The sequence below is a fragment of the Medicago truncatula genome, chromosome 5, assembly GCF_003473485.1.
Source record: "Medicago truncatula cultivar Jemalong A17 chromosome 5, MtrunA17r5.0-ANR, whole genome shotgun sequence".
Classification (NCBI taxonomy): Eukaryota; Viridiplantae; Streptophyta; class Magnoliopsida; order Fabales; family Fabaceae; genus Medicago; species Medicago truncatula.
The window spans coordinates 19,155,858-19,173,591 of record NC_053046.1 but is presented as its reverse complement, the minus strand read 5'-3'; the positions used below and the strand labels follow the sequence as shown (position 1 = coordinate 19,173,591).

The following is a 17,734-nucleotide window of genomic DNA, read 5'->3' as shown; positions in this document are numbered from 1 at the left end:
GTTTTTATTGCAGGACTTCTACTGAGACCGTATTGGTTTACCTAATTATATGTTCCTCTAGGCTTTTCATTTCTAGTTTATTTTCGCTTGTCTTTTGAGTGTTTTGTTTATTTTTTGGTGGTGACCAGGATTTGAACCCCAAACATTGCATATATTATGCATTGTCTATACCAACTGAGCTAAGCTCACGAGGACAAATTTTTTGGTTTAGTCCCCCTCTTGTATATTTTTTTTAATAATATATATTGAGTAAGCGATAAAGGATGAAGTTTCAGTTGAATGTATGTCAATCTAGTTGGGACTTTTTCAATTCTTCTTAATACCCTTCCTGTCTATTTGCTTATAAAAAGAGTTATGACTTTCTTATTATTAATTAATCTAATTTAATAATGATTAGATTTTATAAAATCATTAAGATGAGAGTAGTGAAAACATATTCAAAGAGTTAGTTAAAAACACAAAAACAGTACTAGTAAATAAAAAGAGGAAGAAAGAGAGTATGAAAATAGCAGTGCCGACTAGAGAGTAGTGAGATTTCCATTTTCCAGCTTGTTCGTTCATTCCTTCCGCGTTACCTCAACTTCGATTTCTTTAATCAAATCAAATCAAATCACCAAAAACCAAAATCATCAACAACAACACTTTCATTCATTCAGATCTACGACAAACAAAATCAAAATGTTGCGAATACCCTTTACTTCACTTTCCTTCATCTTCATTCTCGCTCTTTCAATTCTCAATTTTGCACACTGCAAGACCCTTAAACGTGACGGTAAACAAACAATACCCTTTTTCAATCTTTCTCTGATTCCGTTAATTCTATTTTTGATTTGATTTGATGGGTTTTTGATTTGCAGTTAAGGCTTTGAATGAGATCAAAGCTTCACTTGGTTGGAGAGTAGTGTATGCTTGGGTTGGTGATGATCCTTGTGGTGATGGTGATCTTCCTGCTTGGTCTGGTGTTACTTGTTCCACTGTCGGTGATTATCGTGTTGTAACTGAACTGTAAGTATTGCTTTATTTTTTGGGAAAAAAAAATTGGTTTTTTTAATTTTAGAAAGTTTTTGTTATAGATTAGATTTGTGGTGTGATATTAGTGTAATTGAGATTGGTTTTGTTGTTATTTGTAGTGAGGTGTATGCTGTTTCGATTGTTGGACCTTTTCCTACTGCTGTTACAAGCTTATTGGATCTTACACGGCTGTAAGTAACTTACTTAATTTGTGTTGGCTTATCTTTTGATCCTTGTAATTGCTTAAAGATTACGCGTTGTTGCTTGATACCGAAGTTTTAATTCGCAATTGTGGTTGAATCACGATTCTTTTTAGTGTAGAGAATTGCGGTAAAAGACGGCTAATTTAGCCTCAATCGCGTACCATGCTGACATGTCACCTTTTTAAAGGGAAAAACTTATGTGTAGTGAACAACATAAACAACACATATAGGGTAATACTTAAGTTTTTTCATTTTCAAAACCATGCTTGATCCATATGGTTGTGTTGGAGTTGGATGGCAATTGGGGAAGGGGTTTGTGTGTGTATGTTTTTCATGTAGTTTTGCAAAATTATAGGGATTTTAATTGGCTTGGTAAATGATAGTACCTTCTTGGTGGCGAAAAGTTGTTTCCTAGTGTACAATGGTATATTTGAAGAGTTTTGTGGTGGACAGTGAATTTAGTAGTATATAATGTATGATTGAAATTTAAGGACTTTTGATAGAACCAACTAATTATATTTTGCAATGACTAGTATGTTTAATGAATGAAAATTGAGCAAGATTGTTAGGTACCATGTATGTATTTGTAGGCCTAATTGTCCTAGGCCCACTTAGAGTCATCCAAAGAGGAAAATTAGAGAAGGGATAGTTAGTTACGGGAGGATAGAGAGAGCGGGTTGAGTTTGTTATATAGAGACTGAAGGATAAAGAAAAGGTATCTTTTGGGAAAACCATTTCTTTAGTTATGGTCTTATGGACAGAGAATGTTCTCTGTAGGAGCTTACCTCTGTGAATATCAGGATATTATACATTTTGCAGTTATCTGACACTTTCCGAAATAATACACCTTACTTCCAGTTTTGTGCATTTCAATCCCTTTTTCTATATTCAGTTAGTTGCGGCGATCCAGGTATGCAACAAAGATGCTCTTACAGCAGAAAAATCAAAATAGACCAAAGCCAAGCCAAAGCTCCTATTCCAGGGATAATCTCCTAACCAGAGAGAAACCTCTCCTAGACCAACTTTAACAAAATTTCCTAATACCCCTTCCCCACTCTCTACGAATCTAGCTCCACGTCACTAACTAACTAACTACCCTTCTCTCCCCCACGGCCCACTTGCATCTAGAATATACCTAGGTGTTCTATCAACTTTGTTTACTCTTGTGACTTTTCATGTGCATACCCAACTTTGAAAGATTTAACGTAGAGATCAATATAGCATTTGTGCATGGGTAGAAGATCTGTGTTAGCTAAAATGACTAAATAATGTTAACTAAGAAGGTGAATAACTGTGATTTGTTTTTGCATTGTTTTCCTCAAAAAAGTAATAAATGGAAGATTCAGGGACACATGTTATGATGACACACTGCTTGCTTACTGCTTGTCTACCTTTGATCTTGTTTTTTTACATTCAAAGACTTCAAGTTTTCCGCTTTCTTTCAAGCTCTTAGTAATTGAAGTAATGTCCACTTTTGGCAGGGATCTCCATAATAACAAATTGACAGGGCCTATTCCTCCTCAAATTGGTCGGTTGAAGCGTCTTAAAATACTGTACGAATTTTCTACTCCCTCTTAGATTCTGATTTCTCTTTGTTGTATATGGTTCAGATACTCAATTTTGATGTGATCATTACAATGATGTACAATGCCATTGGCAAGATTTTTATGCTAATAACAGTTGTTGATTTTTGAAGATTATGCTTTTTCCACTACTTCTATGTTAACTGTCATTAATTGCTTGGCTCTACTATTTGAATTATGCAGTTCATTTTTTTACCTGTTGTTTCCTTGCAGAAATTTGAGGTGGAACAAACTGCAGGATGCAATTCCTCCAGAAATTGGAGAGCTTAAAAGTTTGACGCATCTGTATGTAGCCTTAACCTTTTTGGTAACTTTTGGCTTGTTAGTCTTTCCTTCTGCATTTTTGCATTTTATTAACAATTGAGATATGATATCCTTATGCAGGTACTTAAGCTTCAACAGTTTCAAGGGTGAAATCCCCAGGGAGCTAGCAGATCTACCTGACCTACGTTACCTTTATCTTCATGAAAACCGTTTGACTGGAAGAATACCACCAGAATTGGGCACTCTACAAAACCTTCGGCACTTGTAATTTTCAAATCCTATTAACACAATCTTCTACTTCAGAGAATATTTATATCTCATACCAATTATGTCTCATTATATTACTGTCATGTTTATAGGGATGCTGGTAACAATCATTTGGTTGGTACCATAAGGGAACTCATTCGTATTGAAGGTTGCTTTCCATCACTACGCAATTTGTAAGTTCTTGTTTGTCAATTATTTATCTTGAGAAATTTCCATTTGGTCTTAAATAAATAAATTGCAGTTTTCTCTCAACATTAACATATTTTGTTCTGCTAACCAGATATCTAAACAATAATTATTTTACTGGAGGAATACCTGCACAACTTGCTAACTTATCCAGTCTTGAAATCTTGTAAGTATTTCTCTTTTACCGCCTCTTAATGTGTGTTTCAATGGTGCTGTTAAACATGATTTTACTGTGTCAAGATCTATCTAGCTGGAAAATTCCTATAATGCATTGTTCGTTTGTTGGAGACAGGTATCTTTCCTACAACAAAATGTCAGGAGTCATACCATCTAGCGTTGCTCATATTCCTAAATTGACATACTTGTAAGTTTGCAATTCAACATTACTATTATGTATTTGATAGTTCGCTGGACTAGTTATGAAGCATATATTAGTGTAGAGTAGAAAATAGTTGGTTTGATCATTGAAATATGTATATAAAAAGCATTCTTCGTCAAATAGGAACTCTCAGATTAATTATTTCATGAGTAAATTTGGTATTTTGCTAGAAGACACCTGTTTTGAATTATTTTACATTTGCCTCCTGATGTTTATGCATTTCTTCTATGTTTACTTAAAAATATCTTGGTAACAGATATATTTTTAAATCTGTATTATTGCTGAAAACTCGATGCAAGTTTTTTGTTCCTCTTTTTTGTCAAAACTTGTAAACTTTTAGGCATTTAATCCTCTAATGCAATATATGAACTAGAAACTCATGCTTAACTACCTGTTATCAATTCCCCACCGACAAATAATGGTCTTAATTTGATGCTATGGGCTTCAATGCCTGATTATTTGAGCTCAAATTTTGTCTTCATGTGAAAAACAGAGATGGAAATTTGCCATGATTTCTTTGCTTTCTGCCAGATAGACCAACATATATTAATACTTGCAAGAAATGTGTTTGGCATCTGCGTGAAGTATTATCAATATAAAAAATTTCTAATATTTATTTCAGGTACTTGGATCACAATCAGTTTTCAGGGAGAATTCCTGAACCCTTTTACAAGCATCCATTTTTGAAAGAAATGTGAGTCTCCTATCATCGAGTAAATCAACCATTTATCTTGTGTTCATTGAACTGAATAATCATATCATATGGTCTTGGCAGGTACATCGAGGGAAACGCATTCCGGCCTGGTGTCAATCCAATTGGTTTGCACAAAGTGCTTGAAGTATCTGATTCAGAATTCCTTGTTTAATGAAACTCAATCTTATTTTATTTTTTCTTCCAGAAAGTGTAATAGTTCATGTTATTATCTCAGTGAAATAGCCAAAATAGGTATTTAATTTTTTGCCAAAGCTATATTGTCGCCATCAATAAATAATAGTTCTTTTAAGTTTATTATTTATTATGAGCTTTTCACGTATGTAGGAAGTTCATTGCACTATAGATATAGTTATGTACTCTCGATTTCAACTTCAAAAATAGAGGAAGTATGATACCACCTATGTCCTTAAATATAGCACCATTTGGAGAAAACTCTTGTAATTTTTAATCATATTTCAAGTTACTAAATATATTTGTTATTTTTTTCGAATACTCTTGTTAATACTCATAAGAAAAATCAGAACTAGATACACTTATAGACAAGGTGTGATTCAGTAATAAAAAAAAATCATGATGTATAAAGCACAAAGAATGCTCACAAATATAGACTCATCCGGTACTATATCGATGAATTTAAATGGAGAGAATCTTAACCCAACATCCAAAGCACCTAGATGAGCACAAGCAGAATTACTCACAAATATAGACTCATCAGGTACTATATCAGTCAACTGCATCAAACGAAACAAATAAAGACTTTCCTTAAAGCAACTATTTTGCACATAACCAGAAACCATTGCACCCCATATTCCTTTATCCTTCTCAGGCGCTTCATCGAAGAACAATTTAGCCGAATCAACATCACCCACTTTCGTATATTCAGAAATCATCACACTCCAAGAAACTGCACTTAAGTTAGGAATTTCATACTAACTAAACTAACATTTAACCACTAAATAACTAACTAAACTTAAACGAGTATAATTAAGGTCCAAACATAAAATTGTGTTTAAGGCTTATTCATGCTCTGAGAAAATGAAATCTTGTCTAATTTTGATTTCTCCTGCCACGAGCAATAGGGCGTCATAGACTCTTCGCTTCTTATCTTTATTTCTAACATCAAAGTTTTAAGCCACAAGGCGTGAAAAGCCGAGAACAGGCACATGCGTGACAGGAGGGAAGGGGTGAAATTGTTGGTATGGGGACTCAAGTTAGAGCTTTCCATCCTTATGATAGTGATGTTGGGTTCTCGCAACATGCTCATAGGATTTTCGTTGGAAATTTGAAGGTTAACATGTTTAATGGTGTCGGTTATGCGATTCAGGAGTTTAAATTGTTGCAAATAATTTCACTTGTTCTTCCATGGTGGCCTTCTCTGATTCCATACAAAACATAGCACATGGTTTGTTGTGCAGACTTTGTGCATGTAGTATATAGGTTTCATACTAGAAGTCCCACATCGGAGAGATTTGCTGAAACAGTGAGGGAAAGAGATTATAAAATAAAATGGTATGACATTGAATTACATACTTACCTGGATGGGGTCAATGGGTGATCAAGAAGGCCCATGGCCTAGGCAAGTGACCTCCATTGCACTTAGGAGGGGTGCTAGTCTAAGGTCTACCCAAGTGGTGGAGCCTACATCATAATTTGTTGCAGCGGGGGCCTGCGTTCGCGCGGCCCCTTCCAATAGTAGTATAATTTTTAATTGAATAAATAGTTAATTTAGTTTTTTGAGCTGAAATAAATAATTTTGTAGTTAAGCTTTGTTTTATTTTGTTATTTTAGTTGATTTAAAGATGGACGAGTGATGATATAGTTTAGGGATTAATTTAATCCTTATACTATTTGAATTATGCAGTTAATTTTTTTTACCTGTTGTTTCCTTGCAGTAAATTTTCTTACCTATTTGAATTATGCAATTCGAGGATTAACAACTGTTGAGATATGATATCCTTAGACTAGCTACAATGGGGTGTTGAATATGGGATTCAACATGTTGAAGCCATGCAATGAGGGGTGTTGAAAGAAGAAAAAATCTGAGTTGGAGGAGGGAAGTGATGAAAGAGTTCAACTAGTTGAATCCTGCCACGGGGGACAGCTGTCGCGCGCGGATTTGTTGTGCCAGGCGCGTGCGCTACACGCGCGGATGGGAGAGTGGCTGAACTCACACGCGGAGAGAGAAGAGAGGAAATGGATAAAGGAAGACACATGGCATTATGTGATTGGCTGCTTGGATTTTTATCTTCTTAATAATTTGGACTCAATTATTTCATTGCAAATAATTTTTTATTTTTATTTTTTTTTACCAAAATTCGTAATTTTTTTTTTCTCTATAAATAGAGACTTGGATCATTTGATTTGGACATAGAAAAAAATCAAGTTTTTCACTCTCTTAATCTTATCATTAGCTTTGTATTAGCCTTTCTTTTGAAGTTTTAGTGTTTATTTAGTGTATTGCATTTTATTTATGTTAAGAAAATAAAAATAAATTATTTAAATAAATTTTGTTTTTACAAAAAAAAAAATTGTTAAGTGTTTCTTCATTTTAATTTAATTATAATCAATAATTGTAATTTTATGTAATTATAAAAACAAAAATATAAAATTAAATAAGAATAAGAAATAAAAGGTTGTGGGGTAGGGTGTTGAATGAAAAAACCATTGGAGAGGTAAAAATTGAATGGGTGTTGAATTAAGAGAGAGAAAATGATGTGGAGTGTTGAGAATTGAAAAAGTGGGTGTTGAAGGTTGTTGAATGTATTTTACCATTGTAAATGGTCTTATGCAGATACTTAAGCTTCAACAGTTTCAAGGAAAATAAAAAGCACTTTTGTTATCTCTCCTTTTGGAATACATGTGATAAACCCTAAATATCTATTGATTATAGTCTAACTGCATATGCATTTTCTTCAAAACTGAGTGTATTTCTTCCATCTGTGGATGAGTTTTTTCCCCGGCAATGAACTCACTGATAACTCCATCAATCTCTACTGAGCTACAACCAGGTGCCTTATTTGTCCCTTTGATTTTCATCATATCCCTTACCCTTCTAGCATCACTATGTTTCCCAGATGCTGCATACAAATTAGAAAGCAAAACATAAACTCCACTGTGAATGTGATTATCTAACTGCAACACTTTTTCAGCAGCAAGTTCAGCTAATTGAGTTTCTCCATGATTACAGCATGCACTCAGAAATGCTCTCCAAGCCAATGTCTCTTCAGAGCCATTCCATGAATTGGTTATTTTTCTTATCATTACCATAGCTTCTTCAAAAAGCCCTGCCCTGCTTAGCAAATCAACTAAACAACCATAGTGTTCACTTTTTGGCACAATGTTGTAAACACTACACATTTTATCCAACAACATCAAACCTTCATACGCCATTCCCGAGTAACTACAAGCAGTAAAAACAGCAATAAATGTTATATCATCAGGTTTCACCCCAACCTTTTCCATATCGTAAAACAGCTTGAGGGCACCTTTCCCATCTCCATGCATTGCCATACCAGAAATCATAGCATTCCAACATACAACGTCTCTCATGTTCATTGAATCGAATAATCTTTTCGCCAATTCCAAATTCCCACATTTAGCGTACATATCTAATAAACTAGTACTCAAACGAACACTCAATGGTACTAGCTTTAATTGATTCAAATGTTGATGAATCCAAACACCAATTTCCAAAGCACCTAGATGAGCACAAGCAGAGAGAATACTCACAAATATAGACTCATCCGGTACTATATCAGTCAACTGCATCAAACGAAACAAATAAAGACTTTCCTTAAAGCAACTATTTTGCACATAACCAGAAATCATTGCACCCCATATCCCCTTATCCTTCTCAGGCGCTTCATCGAAGAACAATCTAGCCGAATCAACATCACCCACTTTCGCATAACCCGAGATCATCACACTCCAAGAAACCACATTTAAGCTAGGAATTTCATCAAACACGTACCGTGCAGCTACCACATCGCCAAAAACACAGTACATTGCCATCAAACTATTACCCACATAGATATCAAACACCAGACCCAATTTTGAACTATACCCATGAATCATTTTCCCAAAAGAACAATCATGAAATGTTCCACAAGCCTTCAATACATAAGGTATAGTATAATTATCAGGTTTCAATTCACTTTGAAGCATTTTAACAAACACTTGGAGTGCACTTTTGAACTTATTATTGACTAGAAAAGCTTTGATTAATGTGTTGTATATACAAACTGTGGGGTTTTGAATTTGTTCAAAGACTCTGCATGCATATGTGAGACTTTCATGATGATGTTTGTGTGATGAACAGAAAGCTAAAACTCTGCTCAAAGCAAAAGTATTGTTTTCAAGGCCTGTTGTGAAGACTTGTGCATGTGCTTGTTTGAGGTGTTTCATGGATTTGCATTTCTCTAATAGTACTAAGCATCTTTTGGTGCTACTTGACATGTGAATTGTGAAGAAAACTAGATTCAAAATTGAATTGCAATTTCATTCACTGGATTAGTTTCATCTTAGAAATAAATGCTGCTATTCTGCAATTTTACTCACTGCTTGCTAGTTGTTTTCCCATGTATCGTTGTTTAATGAGTTTGATATCTTAATATCATAATCATAGTCAATTTAAATGTGTTTGATTCGACAACAAAAATTAAATTTGATAGAATTGATTTTGAGAGAATGATTTTGATTAAAAATAAGTTGAGCCTAGATTGTTTTATGTTTAATGTGTCAATTCATATAATTATATACTTTTGAAAGTGTAATTACCAAAATGAACTTTAATTGTATTCAAAACTAAATTTCATTTTATTTTTTCTAGGTGATTATTAAAATTTAGGATATATTTTTTAGGGAGCTTCTATGGTACACCTCATAAATTGAGGTGTATCGATACTCCGCTTCATAAATTTATAAATTAATGGTCATTTTATGAAATAAGTTGTTATTTGTCATTATTTATATTTTAGAAAACATCGTCTCATGAGAAAAAAAACATCATTTCATTGTTTATATGAATTATATTAAATTTTTAACATTTTCTCATAAAAAATAATCAATATTCTTCATTATGAGCAATAAAAATTTTAAAAAAATAAATTTTATTTCATCGACGCTTTTGGTAAATAAGATTTAATTATTATAATAGTCAATGATAGAAAATAATTATTTTTTCTTCAAAAAACAATCAATTTAATTATGAATTTAATGTTTGGTGTACCGGTACACTCAAAATGTTGGGTGTACCATAGAATTTGCCTATTTTTTATCCATTTAACTTTTCGTTGTAGTCGTTTCAAAACTTTCTTCGATTTTTAGTCCTTCAAAAGTTTTTCATTTTTACATTTGGTTCCTCCTTTAAAGTAAACTCATACGTCGAATTCATATTTTTGAATAAAAATTTGCATAAAAATTTATAAAATAATTTTTTAACAAAACATGAATTAAATATGAAATTTTTATAGAATATTTATGTCGTTCAAATTCTATAATTTAAACTGTATAGAACTTAAGGGAAATCAAATACAGCGAAAAGAGGAGCCAAACAATTAAAGATGTGTCCGTCAACAAAGAAAAATAAAGATGTGTGCAATATTCTTTTACTAAAACAATGGGTACGTCAAGCATAATTGTATTTTTATGCAACATGATTATTTTTTGTTTCGATGTTAGTTGTTTTTCAAAATATTAAATTTTTTTTCCCATCATTTCACATGTACTACTATAAAACACAAATCATGAAGTCAACTAATTTTTTTTTTTGACAAGAAGAAAAACTATGTGTATTCAATTATAATAAGAAAAAAGCATTAATCATGTTTGATTTATATACAAGCAAATGTCAACTAATTTTGTTTTGCTAAAAAAAAAAAACTAATTTTGTCAAGTACAAGGAATTAATTGATTTTTTTTTTTGTCAAATAGTCTACTGTGGGCTAGACTCACACATACTATTAGTGTGAAGAATTTTAGAATCTCAATTTCAAACCCACTTTTAATATTATTGTTTATAGAACTATCAATTATAAGTGATGATTTTACTTATTTATCCTTATTAATTGTATTCTCGTGATCATAAACACAAAATAAAAAATAATAGTAACTTGGCTTAAGATGTTTTTAACGGTTTATTACATATTTATAATAACTTGCGGTATTTTTTAATGTTGTATTATTGATTGTTTGTTATGAAACATCTCATGTGCATTGAGATTATTTCTTTTTTTAATTTTTTTTTAAGAAAATATGCTTATAACATTTCATTAATAATAAGAGGTTCATCGGATATATGAAAATAAACAGTGGAATTAGCTAGTAGCGTGACCTCTCTTGCAAGAACATGAGCAACCTCATTTGCTTGTCGCCTAATAAACTCCACCCTAGAGTTGGTAAAGAAAGAACCGAAGAGAGATCGACATGATGAGATAATGCACCCAAATTCAAAAGTGTCATCTCGATGAGCATGGAAGGCATCACAAGTAAGCTTGGAATCCGTTTCAAAATCAACGTTGTCAAATTGCATATCACTTAGCCACTGCAATGCTGAATGAAGACCTAATGCTTCACCAACGTCAACAAAATGAAAACATGGGTAACTAATAACCTTAGCCAAGACAAATGTACCTTCTGAATCCCGAACACAGATACCCACGCCAGTACGATTACGATGAGAGGAAAAAGCAGCATCAATATTACACTTATACCAGCCCGGCAAAGGGTGCTGCCAACTAGACAGTGTGTAACGCCCTAGTCGTTATTTTATTATTTTTAGAATTAGTTAGAGTCTTCTGTGTGTTTTTAATTAATATATGTGATATATGTGGTGTGTAGTATTTATTTATATGATTTATTTAATATAAATAGAATAATATGAATAATGGAATTATTTATGAGGTTGGGGAGTAATTAGAAATTAATAGTAATAAAGGAGGTTTTAATGAAAAAAGAGAAGTTATGGTTTTGGTGAGTTAAGAAAGAAAGTCAGAAAAACAGTTTAACGTAAAAACAAGTTGGAGAGGAGAAAAGCTAAGGCAAGGAGAGAAGACCAAGAGAGAAGAACTTAGGAACTGATTTGCTGTGCTTTTTGTCTTTGCAATTCTAAGGTAAGGGTGGGATTATCTTTCAATAGTCATAATATATAATTTCTGAAAATTAATCAATTGAACTGTTCTTAAGGTAAAATTGGGAAATTTAGGGTTAAGGATGATTTTGAAAGAAAAGGTATAAGGATCAGGTTTATATTGTTGTACTTTGAGTTTAGTATGTGTTCTTAATCTATGTTGTTGATGCTGATCGTAATTGGAATGAAAATAGAGTATGATGAATGAATTTTGGAAGCCTTGCATGAATGCTTGAATGAATAGAATTGATGTTGTTGATGTTTAGTTTTTCCGTTCCTTGATGTCTGGTTGTGTATAGGACTCGTAAACATTTCAGGAAAACGTTTTGGGTGATCAGGGGATTAAAATTGGGTTTTTGGAGTGAGGAGAGGTCTGAAAATCGTAGCTTTTACCCTGCCCAGATGATTGGTCGCTTAAGCGAAGCATCCGTTGCTTAAGCGAACATTCACGTGAACTACCCAGAATGTGATTTTACCCGTTCGCTTAAGCGAACAGTGAGCGAACTGGTAAGCGAAAATTAAGTTTGATTCTGCCAAGAATTCGCTTAAGCGAGCCGTGAGCGACCCATAAGCGAACTGAACCCAGACCTACTGTAAGCTGGTCGCTTAAGCGAACTAGCCGTCGCTTAAGCGAACTGAGTGTTAGATAGCCTTTTCTGAATCTTGCTTCGTACACTAGGGGACCCTTTTGAGTACTTCTAGGTGTTTCTCTTAGCTTGTGTAACTTTGCATAGACATGAAATCCTACTTAAAACTCACGATGTTAATTAGTTGGTTATTTTATGAATTTGAAGATGTTGATGTACTTGAATCAAGTGAATGTACATGTTGCATGAAAAAGGTGGTGAGTCATATAAGTACATATGCATTTGTCGTTGAGTTGTATGCAGATATACACAAGTGGAGTCAGTTGCATAAGCATAAAAACGATGAGGACTTCGGTTCTGGAACGCTTTGTCGTTCAAAACGATGGAACACTATGTTGTTCAAAACGATGTTAACGATGATGACTCATGTCCTGATAAAAGAATGCTTTAACCATTCTATAACGATGAGGGCTTCGGCTCTGTTATGGTACCACATGCATAGTTGCATTTGTTGAGGAGTCTTAGTGGAGTTGTCATGTCCTGCATGAGTCTTAGAGGCGAAGTCGGGTTGTTGCATGAGTCGTTTGTTTACTGTTTTTATTACTGTTGGATGTTGAAGTTGCTAATGATGCTATACTATAATTGGTGAATGATTAAGATGATAGAGTGTTAGATTCATTTGTGTTATTATATATTATTATTATTGTTTGAGAATCTCACCCCTTCTGCTTGAAAATGTTGCCATTCCTATGGGTAACTTGCAGGTGATCCTGAGTAGTAGGTGGTGGCTCACAGTGTCTAGGGCTCTGATACGTGGGATGGGATTTTATTGTTTGAATTCTTTCCTATGTATCAATTTTGAAATATTGCTGATGTAGCCCTTTGGTGATTGAATTTTATATTGAAATGGCTTTTATGCCAAGAATATTTATTGGAGACTTATTGATGTTGCAAATAAATCCGCTGCGAGTTTAATGACAATTTATGAATGACGTTTGATTAAATAGATTTTTATATACACTCTATTTAGAAGATTTTAAATGAAGAAATGTGGCATGCCCGTTGTGATTTTGGGAAACGGGGTGTTACACAGTGTCACAGATGTCGAGGTGCAAACTGTGGCCGAATTTTCCCCCCACCGGACGGCTGCGGTTGATGTTGGGGACTAGGATCATCTACGGTGGGAACATCAGCACACTTCCAATCAACGACCAAATTCTTAGCTCTCTCAACAACTGTAGCGCTTACCTCCTTAACATCATCCCAAACATGAAGATTTCGGTGCTTCCAAATACTCCAAAACGTTGATGCCAATCATTGATTAAATTCAACGGACAAAGTTTCCAATAGCAGAAAGGTAGTATCAGTTGCCGAAGCAGTTGAAGACAAGGCGTGTTGGATAGCTCCCCAAAGTCCTGTCATTTGCCAAACTTAGATAGCGAAAAGGCAATTGAAAAATACATGAGCAAGATCTTCATTATGCGATGGATAACTAACACAGTTTGTAGGACATTGAACGCCCTTGTCAAGAAGACGAACACGAGTCGGAAGGCGGCCCCGACACATACGCCACACTAGATTCTTAACTTTAGGAGGAACCTTGAGCTTCCAGATGCTGGACCAATAACCCGGGCGGCGGAGATGAGAGGAGTCAACGTGTTCGTCAACACATAACCTGTAAGCACTACGTACAAAATATTGTCCATGCCTTTCAGCTTTCCAAATGAGCCGATCCTCTTGTACCTGAGCAATAAGTGGCGTGTGAAGAATCTTATCAGCTATATCAACACTGAATACCTGACGAACCACCTTTTCGTTCCAATTCTTGTCATAGACATTTATCAAACTGTTGACGGTAACATTCTGAACAAAGTGAGCACCTGTAATGCCACCGTCAATACACTCCCCATTATCCATCCATGGCTCATTCAAGATCGAAATAGACGAACTAGGACCGATACTCCAACGAGCACCACCATGAACGATAAATCTAGCGCGCAAAGTACTACGCCACACATAACTAGGATTGTGTCCAATCTGGGCCGTGAAATAGTTGCAAGAAGGGAAATATCGCGCTTTAAAGATACGGGAAACAAGGGAGTTAGGTTTCGTAAGGAACTTCATCCCTGTTTACCTAACATTGCCAAATTGAAAGCAGAAAGATCTTTAAATCCCATACCACCATGTACCTTGGGCGCAAATAACCTCTCCCAGCTCATCCAATTAATGTCTCGCTGTGTAGTTCTACCATGACCCCACCAGAAAGAATTCATCATCTTCACTATTATATCAATTAAAGTGGTTGGCAACTGAAAAATACTCATAACATACGATGGAATAGACTGTAGGACGGATTTAATCATAACCTCACGCCCTGCTTTAGATAAACACTTACTACTCCAATAATTTATTTTCTGCCAAACTCGATCTTTAATATAAGCAAAAGTCACATTTCGATCCCTACCCACCATGGAAGGTAAATCCAAATATTTACTGGTCCCCAAAACTGCTTGAACCCCAAAGAGTGTCAGTAAGGGTTTGTTTAAGAGGATCAGGGACATTGTGACTACAGTAAATCTCCGACTTTCAGATGTTATTAATAGGTTATTATACATTTATCTTTTAAATTGTTCAGCAGGTGGACATAAATTTAATAACTCATGACTTAAGATTCTTCTCGTACAGCCTCCCAAATAAAAATTCCTTTGGTACAAATGCTTTTTTAGGTACAACATGTACTTCGGATATATATTATTCATGATATGAAAGGAAAACAAAAATGACTAAATATTTTGATTTTTTTTTAAGAAACTAAAATAGCATATAAAGCAAACAACTTTGCCTTCGCATAAGGAATACTAAAAAGAGCAAAGAAAAGGTAACAATTACATCACAATAGGGAATAATTTCCCAAAAGAACCAAAAATCTGAAATTAAAAAGCTCCTTCCAAACGTAAAGTGGATTCAACCATCACATATGATAGTTAAAAGTAAAATCGAGGTGTTTAGCCTTCAGCCATCGAAAAGATTGAATTTTAATTTTGTCAAGTAGGTGACTTTTACTGAAAAATACAAATTTTTTTTTTGTGTCAAATAACCTAAAGAGTCGAAAATCAATCAAGGTTATGAACCAGACATAACATTTTTTAAAAGCCTCTTAAGGCAACAAAGCATACATTTGTTTGATTTATATATAAGCAAATGTGAACTAATTTTGTCAAGTAGAGGGAATTAATTATTTTATTTTTAAGTAGTCTAAGGTGGCTAAGCTTACACAATACAAGTATGAAGAATTCCAAAATTTTAAATTCAAACCCCAACCTCTATATATCCTTGTCAATAAAGCTATCAATTATAAGTGGTGATTTTACTTATTTGTCGTGATTAACTGTATTCCATGATCATGAACGCAAGATAAAAAATAATAACTTGAAAAAGTGATGTACAAGTTTTCCTTATCAATTAGATAATAAAATTAGAAAGAAGTAATTAATTACAATAAAAACAAAAAATTAACATGTTCATGAAACAAGATTATTTGCATAACTCATAATCTAAAATTCAATTTATAGCAACCTATTAATTCACCCTTATTTCATGCAAAATTTACGTTTCTCCGACAACACAGCTTTCTGCAAATCCTCCATACATACATCACCGCCGCAAAACACCATCCTTGTTCCGCCGTCCACCGCCACATTCCTCACACTCCTCCACTCACACAAACTTCCATTCATAACCTCACATACAACAAGCTCCTCTAGTACTAACGTGTTCCGCAAGTAAACAAAATCCCCAACCCAAATCACTTCAACTGAACCAAACTCTGAATCACCCTTCAGCTTCTCCACCATCTCCTTCGGCATCGAACCGATTTCTTTCATTCCCGAACTTAATCCATCCTTAACCTCCCACAGCTTCACCTCTCTAACATTCCCAGCTTCACCCACCAATCCAACCACCATCAACTTCTCCGATGAAGTTCCGGTGACGCAGTAGAATACACTTTGATCAGGACAAAGATAGTAAGGTCCTTCCCATTTCATTGCAATAGCATTGAAAGAGTATGTCACACCGGAATCTTTCTCCGTCACAAGCATAGTTTCTCCGACGACAGAAACCGACTGCCACGTGGATGCCGACGTATTCTTCATCTTTTTCGGCATTGATTGGCATCTAACCCAAGCAGAACTCTCCATGTTATACATCTCTACAGCAAGAGGATCATCCTCGAACTCACACGCACCACCAGCGACAACTACATGATTTCCAACGCGCGCTATTATTGGGTCCGTGCGCCACACGCGCGGTGAAGGTGCATGGTGCCATTTAAGATGAAGTGCATCAATGGAAAAAGTGAACTCCGATGGGGTCAACGTGTAGAGAAGAGTCGAATGAGATGATCTAACGGTAGGGAATTCACTAGCTTTGGTGATCAACGGTTGGTGCTTAATCTGAAGCCATGCATGAGAGCGAGGGTCGTAAGCGTGTTCGGTAACCACTCGCGAAGCGCGTGTGGTTTGCGTGAGAATTATGAGCCATGGTTTGATTTGTTTGAGGTGTGCGAGTGAGGAGAAAACAGCATGGTTCCAAACCTTTGAGACATGACAAGCAGGAACAAGTTCGATGAGTGGCATGAGGGAGAATATAGCTTCTAAAACATCGATTTCAATGTGTGTTTCTTCTTGGTGTTCTTTTTGTGTGGCAGCCATTGTAAGAGAAAAAAAAGCTTTGTGTTGATTTTTGGGTAATGGAGTTTCGGGTGTGAGAGGGAATATGAGTTGGTGGTTTTTGAGATTTATATAAAAGTGGGGAAAAAGCTTTGTGGTTCAATCATCAAGGGGTGATATTGTCATGCCACCTATATACTTTTTTAAAATAATAAACAGGTAGTTGCCACCTAATGTGCATTTGGTGACCTATACATACAAACGTTTCAAGTTCACGAGTACGATGTTAATTTTCATTTTTAATAAGTTAAATTCTTAGATTTTGGTTGGATACCAATTTTCCATAGACAATCTTTTTTAACATTTGAATACAAAAATATGACATAACATTGAACGTAATTATTGGATGTGAGATATATATACAACTGCTTACAATCGAATTTCGGCATATACAACGTCTTAGAAGGCTTACGAAAAGTTACATGTGTACCATATTGCATAGAAGCACCGTATGAGACTGATCTAAATAGTTGAACCGGTCTCTAACTAACTCTTGTGTTCTTCGTCGGATTTCATGGAAGCAGTTACATTGAACTCGTCTATGTATAAGCGTGGCTCCACCGCCACAACCAAACACCATGACATTTACATGCATTTTCACACATTTTTCTCTCAAGTTCAATTATTGAATTAGGCGTTGGAGTAGTTACCTGTTTTGCAGGTTCCTTCACCATTGTTGACAA

At 34.8% G+C, this 17,734-nt stretch overlaps 3 protein-coding genes and 1 non-coding gene across 4 annotated transcripts; 2 read left to right on the top strand and 2 right to left on the bottom strand.

The window, feature by feature from the left end:
- Positions 1-459: 459 nt before the first annotated feature.
- LOC11416104 (probable leucine-rich repeat receptor-like protein kinase At1g35710) lies at positions 460-5,098 on the top strand. Its single transcript, XM_003613971.4, has 11 exons — positions 460-772; positions 858-1,005; positions 1,131-1,202; positions 2,696-2,767; positions 3,011-3,082; positions 3,182-3,325; positions 3,421-3,501; positions 3,609-3,680; positions 3,807-3,878; positions 4,516-4,587; positions 4,669-5,098. Exons 1-11 carry the CDS (start codon positions 679-681, stop codon positions 4,757-4,759), a joined length of 990 nt encoding a protein of 329 aa, XP_003614019.1. The 5' UTR covers positions 460-678; the 3' UTR covers positions 4,760-5,098.
- A 1,036-nt stretch (positions 5,099-6,134) lies between these two features.
- Positions 6,135-6,295, top strand: LOC112422263 (U1 spliceosomal RNA). Its single transcript, XR_003012630.1, has one exon. It is a non-coding gene; the product is annotated as a U1 spliceosomal RNA (small nuclear RNA).
- Positions 6,296-7,272: 977 nt separating this feature from the next.
- LOC11417606 (pentatricopeptide repeat-containing protein At5g66520) lies at positions 7,273-9,247 on the bottom strand. The gene has a single exon (XM_003613969.4). The coding sequence runs from the start codon at positions 9,061-9,063 to the stop codon at positions 7,486-7,488; it is 1,578 nt and encodes a 525-aa protein (XP_003614017.1). The 5' UTR covers positions 9,064-9,247; the 3' UTR covers positions 7,273-7,485.
- A 6,478-nt stretch (positions 9,248-15,725) lies between these two features.
- On the bottom strand, positions 15,726-17,139 carry LOC11427776 (F-box/kelch-repeat protein At1g23390). Its single transcript, XM_003613968.4, has one exon. It carries the CDS (start codon positions 17,031-17,033, stop codon positions 15,912-15,914), a length of 1,122 nt encoding a protein of 373 aa, XP_003614016.1. The 5' UTR covers positions 17,034-17,139; the 3' UTR covers positions 15,726-15,911.
- Positions 17,140-17,734: the final 595 nt, after the last annotated feature.